The following is an 18,831-nucleotide window of genomic DNA, read 5'->3' as shown; positions in this document are numbered from 1 at the left end:
CGTGGTCACCAAACCCCTTTTTTTTTGCTCTGATCTTTCCCGCTGTGACCATGGAATTCCCACCCCTTGAGCTGCAGCTCCCCAAAACCTCCCAAATCCCTACAAATCCCCCTTTTCCCGTGGGATTGATGTCCTAAAATCGACATCAATCCCTTTATTTTGGTGAATAAACCACCGTGGTCACCAAACCCCTTTTTTTCCTCCAGTATTTCCTTCCTGGCCGTGGAATTTCCACCCCTTGAGCGCCCCAAAACCTCCCAAATCCCTACAAATCCCCCTTTTCCCGTGGGATTGATGTCCTAAAATCGACATCAATCCCTTTATTTTGGTGAATAAACCACCGTGGTCACCAAACCCCTTTTTTTTTTGCTCCGATCTTTCCCTGGCTGTGACCGTGAAATTCCCAACCCCTGGGAACCCCTGGAGCAGCAGCTCCTACCCCGTGGAAAATCCCAATACCCCACAGCGGGTTTCGCTTCCCCCTGTGGGATCGGGGCGCTCGGAGCCCTGGGGGAGGGAGGAGGGAGGGAGGGGAAAGGGGAGATGGTTTCACTTCCCCACAGGGCGGGAGGACGAGGAGGCAGCGGCGGGGAGAGGGCGGCGGCACCCCCAGATCTCGGGGGTTTGGGGGGCCCCGGGCATGGCCTGGGCTGGGGACGGAGTCGGGGGACGCCTCATGGGTAAGGGGGAAGCTCCTGGGGGATTTTTTTTGGGGGGGGGGGGTCACCAGTGGGGTTTGGGGGCCGGGATTTGGGGTTGGAGGGAGTGAAAGCAGCCCGGAATTGGGTCTGGGGGTGGGGGGGGGGTTCCTTCTCCAGAGGGGAGGCTTTGCTGGGGTTCCGCGGGAAAAGGGGCGGGATTGGGATTCCCCAGCGGATCAGGGATTGTGGGAAGGGTCCGGGAGCCGCTTGGGGGGAGCCGGGGAACCCCCAAACCACCGGGAGCACTTGGGAATGGGGGATGTCCCCAATCCCATATCGGGGACCGCGCCAGGGACTGCCCTGTCCCCCCTTGTCACCCCTGGGGTCCCCAAACTGCTGCTCCGGGTCCTCGCAGCCCTCCTGGAGTCCGGGAGCAGCGAGGAGGAGGAGGAGGAGGAGGAAGAGGAGGAGGATGAAGAGGCAGCTGCTGGACAGGTGTCGCTTCCAGGCTCGTTTCCCATTGGATTTCCCCCTCCTGATCCCATAAATCGGGGGGATGAAGGGGGGCGGGGGGCGGGGGGGGTGGTGACACGGGCACAGCGTCCCCAGCGCTGGCAGTGTCCCGGCGGCTCGGGGGTTGTCGATGGGGTGCCAACGGAATGCCAACGGAATGGCGATGGAACGCCAACGGAATGCCAACGGAATGCCGATGGAATGCCAACGGAATGCCGATGGAATGCCCTGCCAATGCCAGGCCGATGGAATTCCACGCTGGTGGAACGCCGTGCCAATGGAAGTGTGTGCCAATGGAATTCCATCCCAAGGGCCATTCCATCCCAAGGAAATGCCATTCTCCATCCCAAGGGAATTCCATGCCAAGGGAATTCCATGCCAATGGAATGCCATCCCAAGGGCCATTCCATGCCAAGGGCCATTCCATCCCAAGAAAATTCCATCCCAAGGCCATTCCATCCCAAGGCCATTCCATCCCAAGGAAATTCCATGCCAATGGAATTCCATGCCAAGGCCATTCCATCCCAAGGCCATTCCATGCCATGCCAACACTGTGACATTGGTCACTGCCATGCCAATGGAATTCCGTGCCAATGGAACCCTGTGCCAAGCCGGCGCCACATTCCCATTTTGCCCGCAGCACCGCCCATCCCTGGACCCGGAGCCCGGTGACACCGAGGCTCGGCTGGCCCAGCTGGAGCAAGGTGAGCCCTGTCCCCTCCCAGTGTCCCCATCCCAGTGTCCCCATCCCGGTGTCCCATCCCAGTGTCCCCATCCCAGTGTCCCCATCCCGGTGTCCCATCCCAGTGTCCTCATCCCAGTGTCCCCATCCCGTTGCCCCACCCCAGTGCCCCATCCCGGTGTCCCACCCCAGTGCCCCATCCCAGTGTCCCCACCCCAGTGCCCCATCCCAGTGTCCCCATCCCAGTGTCCCCAATACTCGCCGGTGTCCCCAATACCCCCCGGTGTCCCATCCCGGTGTCCCCATCCCAGTGCCCCATCCCGGTGTCTCTCCCTGGTGCCCCATCCCAGTGTCCCCATCCCAATGCCCCATCCCAGTGTCCCCATCCTGTTGCCCCACCCCAGTGCCCCACCCCAGTGCCCCATCCCGGTGTTCCCATCCCGGTGTCTCTCCCTGGTGTCCCATCCCAGTGCCCCATCCCGGTGTCCCCAATACTCGCCGGTGTCCCCAACACCCCCCAGTGTTCCATCCCAGTGTCCCCATCCCAGTGCCCCACCCTGGTGTCCCCAATACCCCCCAGTGTCCCATCCCAGTGTCCCCATCCCAGTGTCTTATCCCAGTGTCCCCATCCCAGTGTCCCCAATACCCCCCGGTGTCCCATCCCAGTGTCCCATCCCAGTGTCCCCAATACTCGCCGGTGTCCCCAATACCCCCCGGTGTCCCATCCCAGTGTCCCCATCCCAGTGCCCCATCCCAGTGTCCCCATCCCAGTGCCCCACCCTGGTGTCCCCAATACCCCCCAGTGTCCCATCCCAGTGTCTTATCCCAGTGTCCCCATCCCAGTGTCCCCAATACCCCCAGTGTCCCCAATACCCCCCACTGTCCCATCCCAGTGTCCCCATCCCGGTGTCCCCATCCCAGTGTCCCCATCCCAGTGCCCCCATCCCGGTGTCCCCAATACCCCCTGGTGTCCCCATCCCAGTGTCCCCATCCCAGTGTCCCCACCCCGGTGTCCCCAATACCCCCCAGTGTCCCCAACACCCCCCAGTGTCCCCAACACCCCCCAGTGCCCCATCCCAGTGTCCCCATCCCAGTGCCCCACCCCAGTGTCCCCAATACCCCCCGGTGTCCCCAACACCCCCCGGTGCCCCATCCCGGTGTCCCCAACCCCCCCCGGTGTCCCCGGCAGCGTCGCAGGAGCTGCTGGCCGAGCTGGCGGCGCTGGACACCGAGGTGGAGCTGGAGCCGCTGAGCCGGCGGCGAGCCGAGGCCTTCAGTGCCCAGGTGGGGATGGGGACGGTCCCCAAAACTGTCCCCACACGGGGACAAAGGTGCCAGGGCAGCCCCGGGGCACGCCCGGCTCGGGGGGCGTGGGGGGAACCCCGGTTCTGGGATTCTGGGATTTTGGGATTCAGGTGAAGGAGGAGAACAAGCGGCTGGAGAGGCTCAGCCTGGCCCTGAGCCCAGAGGTGGCCCCAGAGGAGGTGACCCCAGAGGTGACCCCTGAAGTGACCCCAGAGGTGACCCCTGAAGTGACCCCAGAGGTGACCCCTGCCCAGTGCTCCGGGCAGCAGCTCCCAGGTGAGCCTGGGGTGTCCCATCCCACCCTGGAATGGGATCCCACCCCATCCCAATCCCATGGATCCCATCCCATCCCATCCCATCCCACCCCATCCCACCCTGGAATGGGATCCCACCCCATCCCAATCCCATGGATCCCATCCCATCCCATCCCATCCCACCCCATCCCACCCTGGAATGGGATCCCACCCCATCCCAATCCCATGGATCCCATCCCATCCCATCCCATCCCATCCCATCCCATCCCATCCCACCCTGGAATGGGATCCCACCCCATCCCAATCCCATGGATCCCATCCCATCCCATCCCATCCCATCCCATCCCATCCCATCCCATCCCATCCCATCCCATCCCATCCCACCCTGGAATGGGATCCCACCTCATCCCATCCCACCCCACCCCACCCCTCCCACCCAACTGCATCCCACCCAATCCCATCCCATTCCACCCTGGAATGGGATCCCATCCCACCCCACTGCATCCCACCCACCACATCCCATCCCATCCCAATCCCACTCTGGAATGGGATCCCACCCTGTCCCAGTCCCACGGATCCCATCCCACCCCATCCCACCCCACCCTGGAATGGGAGCCCACCCCATCCCAATCCCATGGATCCCATCCCATCCCATCCCATCCCACCCATTCCACCCCACCCCACCCCATCCCACCCCACCCCGCCCATCCCCCCCGGCCTGGGATCCCACCCCATCCCAATCCCATGGATCCCACCCTATTCCATCCCACCCTGCCCTGGGATCCCACCCCACCCATCCCACCCTGCCCTGGGATCCCACCCCATCCCAATCCCATGGATCCCATGGATCCCATCCCATCCCATCCCATCCCATCCTGCCCTGGGATCCCACCGCATCCCAATCCCATGGATCCCACCTCATTCCATCCCACCCTGCCCTGGGATCCCACCCCGCCCTGGGATCCCACCCCATCCCAATCCCATGGATCCCACCCCATTCCATCCCACCCCGCCCTGGGATCCCACCCCATCCCAATCCCATGGATCCCACCCCATTCCATCCCACCCTGCCCTGGGATCCCACCCCGCCCTGGGATCCCACCCCATCCCAATCCCATGGATCCCACCCCATTCCATCCCACCCCGCCCTGGGATCCCACCCCATCCCAATCCCATGGATCCCATGGATCCCATCCCATCCCATTCTGCCCTGGGATCCCACCCTTCCCCGCTGTCCCCACTCCGCGCTTTGGGGCCGTTCCCGAGCCCCTTTTGGGCTCAGACCCGGCGAAAGCGACACCGAAACCCAACCGCGAGCGCCGAAACCCAAGCGCTTCCCCTTTCCCATCCTGTTTTCCCAAGGCGGCAATTCCGGCTCTTGGCAGCCTGTGGGATCGGGGTGGGGACGCGCTTGTGGGGTTGGGACATCCCGAACCCTCCGTGGGCAGGGAATTCCCTGATTTCCCTCCTGGAACGGCTCTTGGGGGGGGTTTGGGGTGCCGGGGGTCATTCCCACGTCGGATCCCGTGGGAATCAGGGACAATGGGGACGCAGCTGGGATGGGGTGATTTGGGGCCCCTCGATCCCCCTTTCCCACTCTTTTTCCAAACCTTTTCCCACCCCTCTTTTCCTCCCTTTCCCACCCCTTGATCCCCCATTTTTCCCACCCTTTCCCCCCTTCCCCCCCTTTTCCCCCCCCTTTTTCCCAATGCTTTCCCTCCTTTTCCCCCCCCTTCCCCCCCCATTCCCCCCCTTCCCAACGCTTTCCCCCCTTTTTCCCACCCTTTCCCCCCCTTTTCTCCCCTTCCCCCCTTCCCCCCCTTCTCCCACCTTTCCCCCCCATTTTCCCACCCTTTCCCCTCCCTTTCCCACCCTTTTTCCCCCCTCATCCCCCCTTCCCCCCCTCTTTCCCCCCTTTCCCACCCTTTTTTCCCAACCTTTTCCCCCATTTTCCCCACCCTTTTCCCCCCCTTTTTCCCACCCATTTTCCCCACCCTTTCCCCTCCCTTCCCCCCTCTTTTTCTCCCCCTCATTCCCCCCCTTTTCCCCCTCTTTCCCACCCTTTTTTCTCTTCCTTCCCCCCCTTTTTCCCAACCTTTCCCCCCTTTTTTCCCAACCTTTCCCCCCTTTTTTCCCAACCTTTCCCCCCCTTTTCCCCCCCATTTTTCCCACCCTTTCCCCCCATTCCCCCCCTTTCTCCCCCTTTCCCCCCCTTTTCCCAACCTTCCCCCCCTTTCCCCCCCATTTCCCCCCCTTTTCTCCCCCTTTCCCTCCCTTTTCCCCATCCTTTTCCCAACCTTTTCCCCCCCTTTTTCCCACCCTTCCCCCTCCTTTTTCCAACCCTTTTCCCAACCCTTTCCCTCCCATTTCCCAACCCTTTTCCACCCCTTCCCCACCCCTCATTCCCCCCCCTTCCCCACCTTTTCCTCCCCCTTCGCACCCTTTCCCCCCTTTTTTCCCACCCTTTCCCCCCATTTTTCCCAACATTTCCCCCCATTTTTCCCTCCCTTTTCCCCTCTTTCCCACCCTTTTCCCCCCATTTTTCCCACTCTTTCCCCTCCCTCTCCCCCTCTTTTTCTCCCCCTCATTCCCCCCCTTTCCCCCTCCATTTCCCACCCCTCATCCCCCCTTTTCCCCCCCTTTTCCCCCTCTTTCCCACCCTTTTTTCTCCCCCTTTCCCCCTCCTTTTCCCAACCTTTTCCCCCATTTTCCCACCCTTTTCCCCCTTCCCCCCCTTTTTCCCCCCTTTTTTCCCACCCTTTTCCCCCCTTCCCCACCTTTCCCCCCCTTTTCCCAACGTTTCCCCCCCTTTTTCCCCCCCCTTTCCCACCCTTTTTCCCCCATTTTCCCGACCCTTTCTGCCTCTTTTTCTCCCCCTCATCCCCCTCTCTCCCCCCATTTCCCGCCCCTTTTTCTCCCCCTTTCCCCCTCCATTTCCCACCCCTCCTCCCCCTTTTCCCACCCTTTTTCCCAATGCTTTCCCCCCTTTTTCCTCCATTTTTCCCGCCCTTTTCTCTCCCTTTCCCCCCATTTTTCCCACCTTTTCCCGCCCTTTCCCACTCTTTTTCCCCCCTCATCCCCCCTTCCCCCCCTTTTCCCCCTCTTTCCCACCCTTTTTCCCACCCTTTCCCCCCCATTTCCCCCCCATTACCCCCCCTTTCCCCCCCTTTTCCCAACCTTTTCCCCCCCTTTTTCCCCCCCTTCCCCCTCCTTTTTCCAACCCTTTTCCCAACCCTTTCCCTCCCATTTCCCAACCCTTTTCCACCCCTTCCCCACCCCTCATTCCCCCCCATTCCCCACCTTTTCCTCCCCCTTCGCACCCTTTTTCCCCCCCTTTTTTCCCACCCTTTTCCCCCATTTTTCACAACATTTCCCCCCATTTTTCCCACCCTTTTCCCTCCCTTTCCCCCTCTTTCCCACCCTTTTCCCCCCATTTTTCCCACCCTTTCCCCTCCCTCTCCCCCTCTTTTTCTCCTCCTCATTCCCCCCCTTTTCCCCTCCATTTCCCACCCCTCATCCCCCCTTTTCCCCCCCTTTTCCCCCTCTTTCCCACCCTTTTTTCTCCCCCTTTCCCCCTCCTTTTCCCAACCTTTTCCCCCATTTTCCCACCCTTTTCCCCCTTCCCCCCCCTTTTTCCCCCCTTTTTTCCCACCCTTTTCCCCCCCGTTCCCCACCTTCCCCCCCCTTTTCCCAACGTTTCCCCCCCTTTTCCCCCCCTTCCCACTCTTTTTTCCCCCATTTTTCCCACCCTTTCCGCCTCTTTTTCTCCCCCTCATCCCCCTCTCTCCCCCCATTTCCCGCCCCTTTTTCTCCCCTTTTCCCCCTCCATTTCCCACCCCTCCTCCCCCATTTCCCCCCCTTTTCCCAACCTTTCCCCCCCTTTTCCCCCCCTTTTTCCCAATGCTTTCCCCCCTTTTTTCCCACCCTTTTCCCACCCTTCCCCCCCCTTTCCCCCTCCATTTCCCACCCCTCCTCCCCCCCCTTCCCCCCCCTTTTCCCCCATTTCCCACCCCTTTTTCCCCTTTTTCCCCCCCATTTTCCCCCCTCTATCCCTCTTCCAGATCCGCAGGAAGATCTCTCCCAACTCCTGGAACAACGCCAGCACCTCACACTCCAAGTGCAGCACCTGCACACCCAGGTACCCCCCGGGGACACCCCAAAACCCACCCGAACCCCCCTTTTCCCCCCTTTCCCTCCCCTTTTCCCCTCTCTCCTCATCCTCAGGGCAGATTTTTGGGATGAATCCCTCCGGGATATCCCAGTGCCGGGGCTCAGGGTGGGATTTCTCCTGGCACAGCTGGAGCTGGAGCGGGAGGAGCGGCAGCGCCTGCGGGCGGCCCTGGGCGCCTTCAGGAGAGGTCAGCGGGGTGCCCGTGTCCCCTCCCCGGTGCCACCGGTGCCACCCCATCCCAAAGGCCGGCGGCCCACGGTGCCATCCCCCCTTTCCCACTCTTTTTCCCTCTTTTTTCCCCCCTTTTTCCACCCCAATTTCCCACCCCTTTTCCCCCCTTTCCCACTCTTTTTCCCCCCTTTTTTCCCACCTTTTCCACCCCAATTTCCCACCCCTTTTCCCCCCTTTCCCACTCTTTTCCCCCTTTTTTCACACCTTTTCCACCCCAATTTCCCACCTCTTTCCCCCCCTTTCCCACTCTTTTTCCCTCTTTTTTCCCACCTTTTCCACCCCAATTTCCCACCCCTTTCCCCCCCTTTCCCACTCTTTTCCCCCCTTTTTTTCCACCTTTTCCACCCCATTTTCCCACCCTTTTCCCACCCCTCTTTCCCACCCCATTTTCCCACCCCTTTTCCCCCCATTTTCCCACCCCTTTCTCCTCCATTTCCCACATTTTCCCCCTTTTCCCACCCCATTTCCCCACCTCTTTCCCACCCTTTCCCCACCCTTTTCCCACCCTTTCCACCCTTTCCCGCCCCATTTTCCCACCCCTCATTTTCCCACTTTTTCTCCCCCTTTTTTCCCCATTTCCAACCCCTCGTTCCCCCGATTTTCCACCCTTTTTCTCCCCCTTTCCCACCCCTTTTTCCCCATTCTTTTCCCCCATTTTGCCACCCTTTTCCCACCCATTTTCCCACCCCTTTTCCCACCCCTTTTTCCCCCATTTCCCCACCCTTTCCCACCCCTTTTCCCACCCCTCTTTCCCCCATTTTCCCACCCCTTTTCCCGAATTCCCCACCCTTTCCCACTCATTTCCCCACCCCTTTTCCCCACCCCTTTTTCCACCCTTTCCAAACCCGCTTTCCCACCCTTTTCCCACCCCTTTTCCCCCATTTCCCCACCCTTTCCCACCCCTCTTTCCCCCATGTTCCCACCGCTTTTCCCCACCCCTTTTTCCCACCCTTTCCAACCCCATTTTCCCACCCTTTCCCACCCCTTTTTCCCCATTTTCCCACCCTCTTTCCCACCCCTTTTTCCCCATTTTCCCACCCCTCTTTCCCACCCTTTTCCCACCCTTTTTAACCCCATCTTCCCACCCTTTCCCATCCCTTTTCCCACCCCTTTTTCCCACCCATTTTCCCACCCCATTTCCCCACCCTTTCCCACCCCTTTTCCCACCCCTTTTTCCCCATTTTCCCACCCATTTTCCCATCCTTTTCCCACCCGTTTTTCCCCCCTTTCCCCACCCTTTCCCACCCCTTTTTCCCACCTCTTTTCCCAACCCTTTCCAACCCCTTTTTCCTCATTTTCCCATCCCATTTTCCCACCCTTTTCCCACCCCTTTTTCCCCATTTCCCCACCCATTTTCCCCCTTTCCCCACCCCGCTTTCCCACCCCTTTTCCCACCCCATTTTCCCACCATTTCCCACCCCTTTTCCCCCCATTTTCCCACCCTTTTCCCCATTTTCCCACCCTTTCCCCACCCTTTCCCACCCCTTTTCCCACCCCTTTTTCCCCATTTTCCCACCCATTTTCCCACCCATTTTCCCATCCTTTTCCCACCCCTTTTTCCCCCCTTTCCCCACCCTTTCCCACCCCTTTTTCCCACCCCTTTTTCCCACCCCTTTTCCCCCACCTTTTCCAACCCCTTTTTCCTCATTTTCCCACCCCTTTTCCCACCCCATTTTCCCACCCTTTTCCCACCCCTTTTTCCCCCGTTTTCCCACCCCTCTTTCCCACCTCTTTCAACCCCATCTTCCCACCCCTTTTTCCCACCCCTTTTTCCCCACCCCTTTTCCCACCATTTTCCCCCATTTCCCCACCCCTTTTTCCCACCCTTTTCCCACCTTTCCCCCTCCCCACACCGGTGCCACCCCCCCGTGTCCCTCCCAGTGTCCCAGATCGTCACCCGCGATTACTGCGAGGCCCTGGAGCAGCTGGAGCTGGAGCAGGACCTGCGCTGCCAGGCCGAGGCCTTCGCCCACGAGGTGCCCGCGGGTGGCACGGAGGGGTCGGGGACACCCCGGGGGTGGCACGGAGGGGTCGGGGACATCCCGGGGGTGGCACGGAGGGGTTGGGGACACGCCAGAGGTGGCACGGAGGGGTTGGGGACATCCCGGGGGTGGCACGGAGGGGTCGGGGACATCCCCGGGGTGGCACGGAGGGGTCGGGGACATCCCCGGGAGTGGCACGGAGGGGTCGGGGACACCCCCGGGGGTGGCACGGAGGGGTCGGGGACATCCCCGGGGTGGCACGGAGGGGTTTGGGACATCCCGGGGGTGGCAGGGAGGGGTTGGGGACATCCCGGGGGTGGCACGGAGGGGTCGGGGACACCTCGGGGGTGGCACGGAGGGGTCGGGGACATCCCGGGGGTGGCACAGAGGGGTTGGGGACATCCCCGGGGTGGCACGGAGGGGTTGGGGACACCTCGGGAGTGGCACGGAGGGGTTGGGGACATCCCCGGGGGTGGCACGGAGGGGTTGGGGACATCCCGGGGGTGGCACGGAGGGGTCGGGGACACCCCCGGGAGTGGCACGGAGGGGTCGGGGACATCCCGGGGGTGGCACGGAGGGGTTGGGGACATCCCGGGGGTGGCACGGAGGGGTTGGGGACACGCCAGAGGTGGCAGGGAGGGGTTGGGGACAACCCGGGGGTGGCACGGAGGGGTCGGGGAGAGCCCGGGGGTGGCACGGAGGGGTCGGGGACATCCCGGGGGTGGCACGGAGGGGTTGGGGACATCCCGGGGGTGGCACGGAGGGGTCGGGGACAGCCCGGGGGTGGCACGGAGGGGTCGGGGAGAGCCCGAGGGTGGCACGGAGGGGTCGGGGACATCCCAGAGGTGGCACGGAGGGGTCGGGGACACCTCGGGGGTGGCACGGAGGGGTTGGGGACATCCCCGGGGGTGGCACGGAGGGGTTGGGGAGAGCCCGAGGGTGGCACGGAGGGGTCGGGGACCATCCCGGGGGTGGCACGGAGGGGTCGGGGACATCCCGGGGGTGGCACGGAGGGGTTGGGGACATCCCCGGGGTTGGCACAGAGAGCTCGGGGACATCCCGGGGTTGATGTCCCAGCATCCCTGACTCCCGCAGCTGCATCCCGAGGGAATGCGATGCTCCCAGGTCGTTCGGGATTTGGGAGGGTGACCCCCCCCCCCCCCCCCCCCCGGGAGGTGACCCCGCGGGGTTGTCCCCGTCCCCAGATGTCGGTGCAGCAGAAGGAGGCGAACCGGCAGAGCTCCATCCTGCTGCGGAGCGCCGCGCCCGATTCCCAACTCATGGAAGCGCTCCGGGAACTGGGAAAACTCAGCCGGGAGCTGGAGGAGACGCGGAGGGAGCAGCGGCAGCGGGTCAGGGGCTGGCCCCGAGCTTGGCCACTCCTTGGGGATCAGAGCCCCCCGATCCCATTCCATGCCCCCTTCTCCACCGGGAGCTGCGGCTTCCATGGATTCCCAGCGTCCCACACCGGGGGGGGGGGGGCTCCGGCACCCCTAAAACCCGCTGGAATTTCCTTCCCGGAAATGGGGATTTGAGGGATGTGGGATCTTCCCGGCTCCTGGGAAGGGAGGGCGGCGCTGCCCTTTCCCACCCTTCATTCCTCCCTTTCCCACCCTTTTCCCACCTTTTTTTCTCCCCGTTTCTCTCTTTTTCCCACCCTTTCTCCCCCTTTTCCCACCTTTTTTTCCTCCCTTTCCCACCTTTTTTTCCTCCCTTTCCCACCTTTTTTTCCTCCCTTTCCCACCCTTTTTCCCCCCATTTCCCACCCCTCATTCCCCCCTTTCCCACCTTTTTTCCTCCCTTTCCCACCCTTTTTCTTCCCTTTTCCCACCCCTTTTCCCACCTTTTCCCCACCCCTTTCCTCCCCCATTTCCCAACCTTTCCCCCCCTTTTCCCACCCTTTTTCTCCCCATTCCCACCCCACTTTCTCCCCATTTTCCACTTTTTCCCTCCGCTTTTCTCCCTGTTTCCCCACCCTTTCCCTCCCCCATTTCCCATTCTTTTTCTCCCCATTTCCCACCCTTTCCCACCCCTTTTTCCTCTTCCCCCCCCTTTTTCGCCTTTTCCCATTTCCCACCCCTTTCCCCCCATTTCCCACCCTTCCCACCCCCATTTCCCCTTTTTCCACCCTTCCCACCCCTTTTTCCCCTTTTCCCCCCATTTCCCCCTTTTCCCCCCTTTTCCCCCATTTCCCCCCATTTCCCACCCTTTCCCCCCTTTCCCCCCTTTTCCCCTTTTCCCCCCATTTCCCACCCTTCCCCCCCCTTTCCCCCCATTTCCCACCCTTCCCACCCCCATTTCCCCTTTTCCCCCCTTTTCCCCCCTTTTCCCCCATTTCCCACCCTTTCCCACCCCTTTTTCCCCTTTTCCCTTTTCCCACCCTTTTTCCTCTTTCCCACACTTTTCCCACCCCTTTTTCCAATTTTCCCACCCCTTTTTCCCTTTCCCCCATTTCCCACCCTTTCCCCCCCACTTTCCCACCCTTTCCCACCCTTTCCCACCCCTTTTTCCCCTTTCCCCCCATTTCCCACCTTTTCCCCCCACTTTCCCACGCTTTCCCACCCTTTTCCCCCCACTTTCCCACCTTTTCCCACCCCTTTTTCCCCTTTTCCCCTTTCCCACCCTTTTTCCCCTTTCCCACACTTTTCCCACCCCTTTTTCCCCCATTCCCACCCCTTTTTCCCCCATTCCCACCCCTTTTTCCCCCATTCCCACCCTTTCCCCCCCATTTCCCACCCTTTCTCCCCCCTTTCCCCCCCTTTTCCCCCATTTCCCACCCCTTTTTCCCCTTTCCCACCCCCTTTCCCCCCCATTTTCCCACCTTTCCCCCCATTTCCCACCCTTCCCCACCCCATTTCCCCCCTTTCCCACCCCCTTTCCCCCCCCCTTTTCCCCCCTTTTCCCCCCCATTTCCCACCCCTTTTTCCCCTTTCCCACCCCTTTCCCCCCCCCATTTCCCCCCTTTCCCACCCCATTCCCCCCCCTTTTCCCCCTTCCCCACCCCACAGGTACAGCACCTGGAGGAGCAGCTGCAGCTCCGCCCTCAGCGGGAGGAGCTGGATCGGGCTCGGGAAGCGCTGGCGGAGGCCGAGCAGGAAAACCTGGAGCTGAGGAAGAGGCTCCGGGAGGCCGAGGAGCGCCTGGAAAAGCTGCAGAACGAAGGTGGGCCAAACATTCCAGGAGATCCCAGACGATTCCAGAGGCATCCCGGACCCGCCCCACCTGGCTGGGGCTCGCAGCATTCCCAGCCCCAATCCCACCTCGTTCCAGTGGGATCCCTCCGGGAGCGGCTGAACCGGGAGCCGCCGCCCCCGGGCCGCCCCGAGCCGCCCCCGCCGCCGCCGCTGCCGCCGCCGCCCGCTGTGCCCGCCGAGTGGGTGCCATCCCATCGGATCCCATCCCATGGATCCCATCCCATGGATCCCATCCCATCCCATCCCATCCCATCCCATGGATCCCATCCCATGGATCCCATCCCATGGATCCCATCCCATCCCATCCCATCCCATCCCATCCCATCCCATCCCATGGATCCCATCCCATGGATCCCATCCCATGGATCCCATCCCATCCCATCCCACCCCATCCCATCCCATCCCATCCCATCCCATCCCATCCCATCCCATCCCATCCCATCCCATCCCATCCCATCCCATCCCATCCCATGGATCCCATGGATCCCATCCCATCCCATCCCATCCATCCCATCCCATCCCATCCCATCCATCCCATCCCATCCCATCCCACCCCATCCCATCCCATCCATCCCATCCCACCCCATCCCATCCCATCCCATCCCATCCCATCCCATCCCATCCCATCCCACCCCATCCATCCCATCCCATCCCATCCCATGGATCCCATCCCATGGATCCCATCCCATGGATCCCATCCCATCCCACGGATCCCATCCCATCCCATCCCATGGATCCCATCCCATCCCATCCCATGGATCCCATCCCATGGATCCCATCCCATGGATCCCATCCCATCCCATCCCATGGATCCCATCCCATCGTATCCCATCCCATGGATCCCATCCCATCCCATGGATCCCATCCCATCCCATCCCATCCCATCCCATCCCATCCCATCCCATCCCATCCCATCCCATCCCATCCCATCCCATGGATCCCATCCCATGGATCCCATCCCATGGATCCCATCCCATCCCACCCCATCCCATCCCATGGATCCCATGGATCCCATCCCATCCCATCCCATCCCATCCCATGGATCCCATCCCACCCCATGGATCCCATCCCATCCCATCCCATCCCATGGATCCCATCCCATCCCATCCCATCCCATGGATCCCATCCCATCCCATCCCATGGATCCCATCCCACCCCATGGATCCCATCCCATCCCATCCCATCCCATCCCATCCCATCCCATCCCATCCCATCCATCCCATCCCATCCCATCCCATCCCATTTATCCCATCCCACCCCATCCATCCCATCCCATCCCATCCCATCCCATCCCATCCCATCCCATCCCATCCCATGGATCCCATCCCATGGATCCCATCCCATGGATCCCATCCCATCCCATCCCATGGATCCCATCCCATCCCATCCCATCCCATCCCATGGATCCCATCCCATGGATCCCATCCCATGGATCCCATCCCATGGATCCCATCCCATCCCATCCCATCCCATCCCATCCCGGCCCCCTCCCACATTCCAGAGCCTTTTCCAGCCGCTTCCTGCCACGGGGAATACGCCTGGAAAAAAAATTCCGTCCCCACGTCTCATTTCCCACCCTTTTTTCCCCCTTTTTTCCTCCCCTTTTCCCACTCTTTTCCCCCCTTTTTCCCTCACTTCCCTCCTCTTTTTTCCCACCCTTTCCCCACCCTTTTTGCGCTTCTTTCCTCCCCTTTTCCTCCCCTTTTCCCACCCTTTATTCCCAGCCTCTTCCCGTCCCTCTTCCCATCCTTTTTCCCATCCTTTTTCCCATCCTTTTCCCTCTTTTCCCCCCTTTTCCCCCCTTTTCCCCCCTTTTCTCCCCCTTTTCTCCCCCTTTTCTCCCCCTTTTCCCTTATTTTCCCCTATTTCCCACCCTTTCCCCACCCTTTCCCCCTAATTTTTCCCCCTTTTCCCCCTTTCCCCCCCCTTTCCCTCATTTTCCCTCTTTTCCCACCTTTTCCCCACCCTTTTCCCCCCCTTCCCCCCCCTTTTCCCCCTTTCCCCCCCTTTTTCCCTAATTTTCCCCTCTTCCCCCCTCTTCCCCCCGTTTTCCCCCCTTTTCCCCACCCATTTCCCACCCTTCCCACCCCCCCTCTTCCCCCCTTTTCCCCCCTTTTCTCCCCCTTCCCCCCCCCTTTTTCCCACCCTTTTCTCCCCCTTTTCTCCCCCTTTTCCCCCTTTTCCCCCCTTTCTCCCCCCCTTTTCCCCCCTTTTTCCCCCTTTTCCCCCTTTTCCCACCCTGGACTGTGCCGGGAGCTGTCCCCTGGCAGGGAGGGGACAGGGTGGCACACCGGGGGTGTCACCTGCTGTGCCCTCGCTGTGCCCTCGCAGCCCCCTGGCCGCCCTCAGGAAGAGGAAGGCGCCGGAAAACCGGGATCGAAGTAAATCCTGGGATATTGGGGGCGGGGGGAGGGGGAGGACATCGGGAATGTCCCCAAAGCGCCTGGGATTGGGGGTGACGTCAGAGGTGACGTCAGTGGTGACGTCAGAGGTGTCCCCGAAGTGTCACAGGGCTGGGGGGGCAGGGTGACAGTGCCGGGGTGGCAGTGCCGGGGTGACACTGTGAGGGTGGCAGTGCCAAGGTGACAGTGCAGGGTGACACTGCCAGGGTGACAGTGCAGGGTGACAGTGCCAGGGTGACACTGCCGAGGTGGTACCCAGGGTGACACTGTCAGGGTGACACTGCCGAGGCGACACTGCCAAGGTGACAGCGCCAGGGTGACAGTGAGGGTGACAGTGAGGGTGACACTGCCAAGGTGACAGCACCAGGCTGACACTGCAGGGTGACAGCGCCAGGGTGACAGTGCCGAGGTGACAGTGCCAGGGTGACACTGCCAGGGTGACACTGCAGGGTGACACAGTAGGGTGACAGCACCAGGCTGACACTGCCAGGGTGACACTGCCAGGGTGACACTGCCAGGGCGACACTGCCAGGCTGACACAGCAGGGTGACAGTGCAGGGTGACAGCGCCAGGCTGACACTGCCAGGGTGACACAGCAGGGTGACAGCGCCAGGCTGGCGGTGCCGAGGTGACAGCGCCAGGCTGACACAGCAGGGTGACAGTGCCAGGCTGACACTGCCAGGGTGACACTGCCAGGGTGACAGCGCCAGGCTGACACTGCAGGCTGACACAGCAGGGTGACAGCGCCAGGCTGGCGGTGCCGAGGTGACAGTGAGGGTGACACTGCAGGGTGACACAGCAGGGTGACAGCGCCAGGCTGACACTGCCAAGGTGACACTGCAGGGTGACACAGCAGGGTGACAGCGCCAGGCTGGCGGTGCCGAGGTGACAGTGAGGGTGACACTGCAGGCTGACACAGCAGGGTGACAGCGCCAGGCTGGCGGTGCCGAGGTGACAGTGAGGGTGACACAGCAGGGTGACAGCGCCAGGCTGACGGTGCCGAGGTGACAGTGAGGGTGACACAGCAGGGTGACAGCGCCAGGGTGACACTGCAGGGTGACACAGCAGGGTGACAGCGCCAGTCTGACAGCGCCAGGGTGACACAGCAGGGTGACACTGCCGAGGCGACACTGCCAGGGTGACACTGCCAGGGTGACACTGTAGGGTGACACTGCCAGGCTGACACTGCAGGGTGACACTGTAGGGTGACAGCGCCAGGCTGACAGTGCCGAGGCGCCGCTGCCAAGGTGACAGTGCCAGGGTGACACTGCCAGGGTGACAGTGCCAGGGTGACACTGCAGGGTGACACTGCCAGGGTGACACTGTGAGGGTGACACAGCAGGGTGACACTGCCAGGCTGACAGTGCCAGGGTGACAGTGAGGGTGACACTGCAGGGTGACACTGCCAGGATGACACTGCAGGGTGACAGCACCAGGCTGACACTGCCAGGCTGACAGTGCAGGGTGACACTGTAGGGTGACAGCGCCAGGCTGACAGTGCCGAGGCGCCGCTGCCAAGGTGACACTGCCAGGGTGACACTGCCAGGGTGACACTGTGAGGGTGACACTGCAGGCTGACACTGCCAAGGTGACAGTGCAGGGTGACACAGCAGGGTGACAGCGCCAGGCTGACAGTGCCGAGGTGACAGTGCAGGGTGACAGTGCAGGGTGACACTGCCAGGGTGACACAGCAGGGTGACAGCGCCAGGCTGGCGGTGCCGAGGTGACAGTGAGGGTGACACTGCAGGGTGACACAGCAGGGTGACGGTGCCGAGGTGACAGTGAGGGTGACACAGCAGGGTGACAGCGCCAGGCTGACACTGCAGGCTGACACTGCCAAGGTGACACTGCCAGGGTGACACTGCAGGGTGACAGCGCCAGGCTGACACATCAGGGTGACAGTGCCAGGGTGACAGTGCCAGGCTGACACAGCAGGGTGACAGTGCCAGGCTGACACTGCCAAGGTGACACTGCAGGCTGACACAGCAGGGTGACAGCGCCAGGCTGACGGTGCCGAGGTGACAGTGAGGGTGACACTGCAGGGTGACATTGCCAGGCTGGCGGTGCCGAGGCGCCGCTGCCCCCCCCGGGCGGTCCCGGCCGCGCCCAGGGGCCGGCGGGGGCCGTGCCGGAGGTGCCACCGCGGTGCCACCCGCGCAGGTGCCCCGGGAGGGCCCGAGGCCGCCCGAGCCCGGGCGGTGCAGGAGCTGCTGCAGCGCATCCGCAGCGGGGCCGTGCTGCGGCCGGCCGGCGACAGGCGACAGCAGCGCCAGGTGCGACACCCGCGGCATTCCCGGGATGGGGCATTCCCGGGATCGCGGGGCATTCCCGGGATGGGGCATTCCCGGGATGGGGCATTCCCGGGACCGCGGCATTCCCGGGATGGGGCATTCCCGGGATCGCGGGGCATTCCCGGCATGGGGCATTCCCGGGATGGGGCATTCCCGGGACCGCGGCATTCCCGGGATGGCGGCATTCCCGGGATGGGGCATTCCCGGGACCGCGGCATTCCCGGGATGGGGCATTCCCGGGATCGCGGGGCATTCCCGGCATGGGGCATTCACGGGATGGGGCATTCCCGGGATCGCGGCATTCCCGGGATGGGGCATTCATGGGATGGGGCATTCCCGGGACCGCGGCATTCCCGGGACCGCGGCATTCCCGGGATGGGGCATTCCCGGGATCGCGGGGCATTCCCGGCATGGGGCATTCCCGGCATGGGGCATTCCCGGGACCGCGGCATTCCCGGGACCGCGGCATTCCTAGGATGGGGCATTCATGGGATGGGGCATTCCCGGGATGGGGCATTCCCGGGATGGGGCATTCCCGGGACGGCGGCATTCCCCGATTCCCGGCAGGATCCCAGCAGGAGGCGGAGCGCGGCGCTGGAGCTGCGCGGGATCCTGGAGAGCAGCAGCGCCGTGGCCGCGCTGTCGCCGCGGGGTCGCCGCGGGGTCGCCTCGAGGAGGTCGAGCCGCAGGAAAAGCCGGGATGCGCAGCTGGAATCCATCCTGGAGAGGCGGCGCCGGGCTCTGGATGCTTCCACGGCGGGGAATTCTTCCGTGGGGAATTCTTCCGTGGGGAATTGCAGGCGGAGAGCGGAGCAGCGGGATGGGGAGGGGACCGCGGTGTCCCCTCGCTGTCCCCTCCTGGGGGCCCCGCTCGGCCCCGCCCGGCTGATCCCAGGGAACGAGGGGCTGGAAAAGGGGCTGGAAAAGGGGCTGGACAGGGACAGGGATGGGGATGGGGACGGGGACGGGGCCAGGGTCCCCTTCCGGCCCCGGGGTCTCCCCGGGACGCGGCCCCTCCCCCGCCCGGCTGGGGACAGCGCGTAGGAGCCGCTTCCCGGGAATTCCCGCCCTCCTTTCCCAGGATTTCCCATCCTTTTTTTCCAAGGATTTCCCACCCTCCTTTCCCAGGATTTCCCATCCCCTTTTCCCAGAGTTTCCCGTCCTC

At 62.6% G+C, this 18,831-nt stretch overlaps 1 protein-coding gene across 1 annotated transcript; it reads left to right on the top strand.

Moving 5' to 3' along the window:
* Positions 1–640: 640 nt before the first annotated feature.
* On the top strand, positions 641–18,710 carry LOC138109225 (shootin-1-like). Its single transcript, XM_069012302.1, has 14 exons — positions 641–680; positions 1,057–1,136; positions 1,795–1,858; positions 3,026–3,120; positions 3,252–3,417; positions 7,457–7,533; positions 7,693–7,753; positions 9,679–9,773; positions 10,985–11,131; positions 12,788–12,941; positions 13,050–13,152; positions 15,305–15,354; positions 17,536–17,648; positions 18,234–18,710. The coding sequence occupies exons 1-14, from the start codon at positions 641–643 to the stop codon at positions 18,708–18,710; spliced, it is 1,722 nt and encodes a 573-aa protein (XP_068868403.1).
* The last annotated feature ends 121 nt before the right edge of the window (positions 18,711–18,831 follow it).

The sequence above is a fragment of the Aphelocoma coerulescens genome, chromosome 4, assembly GCF_041296385.1.
Source record: "Aphelocoma coerulescens isolate FSJ_1873_10779 chromosome 4, UR_Acoe_1.0, whole genome shotgun sequence".
Classification (NCBI taxonomy): Eukaryota; Metazoa; Chordata; class Aves; order Passeriformes; family Corvidae; genus Aphelocoma; species Aphelocoma coerulescens.
This window is presented reverse-complemented; position numbering and strand designations above follow the sequence as displayed.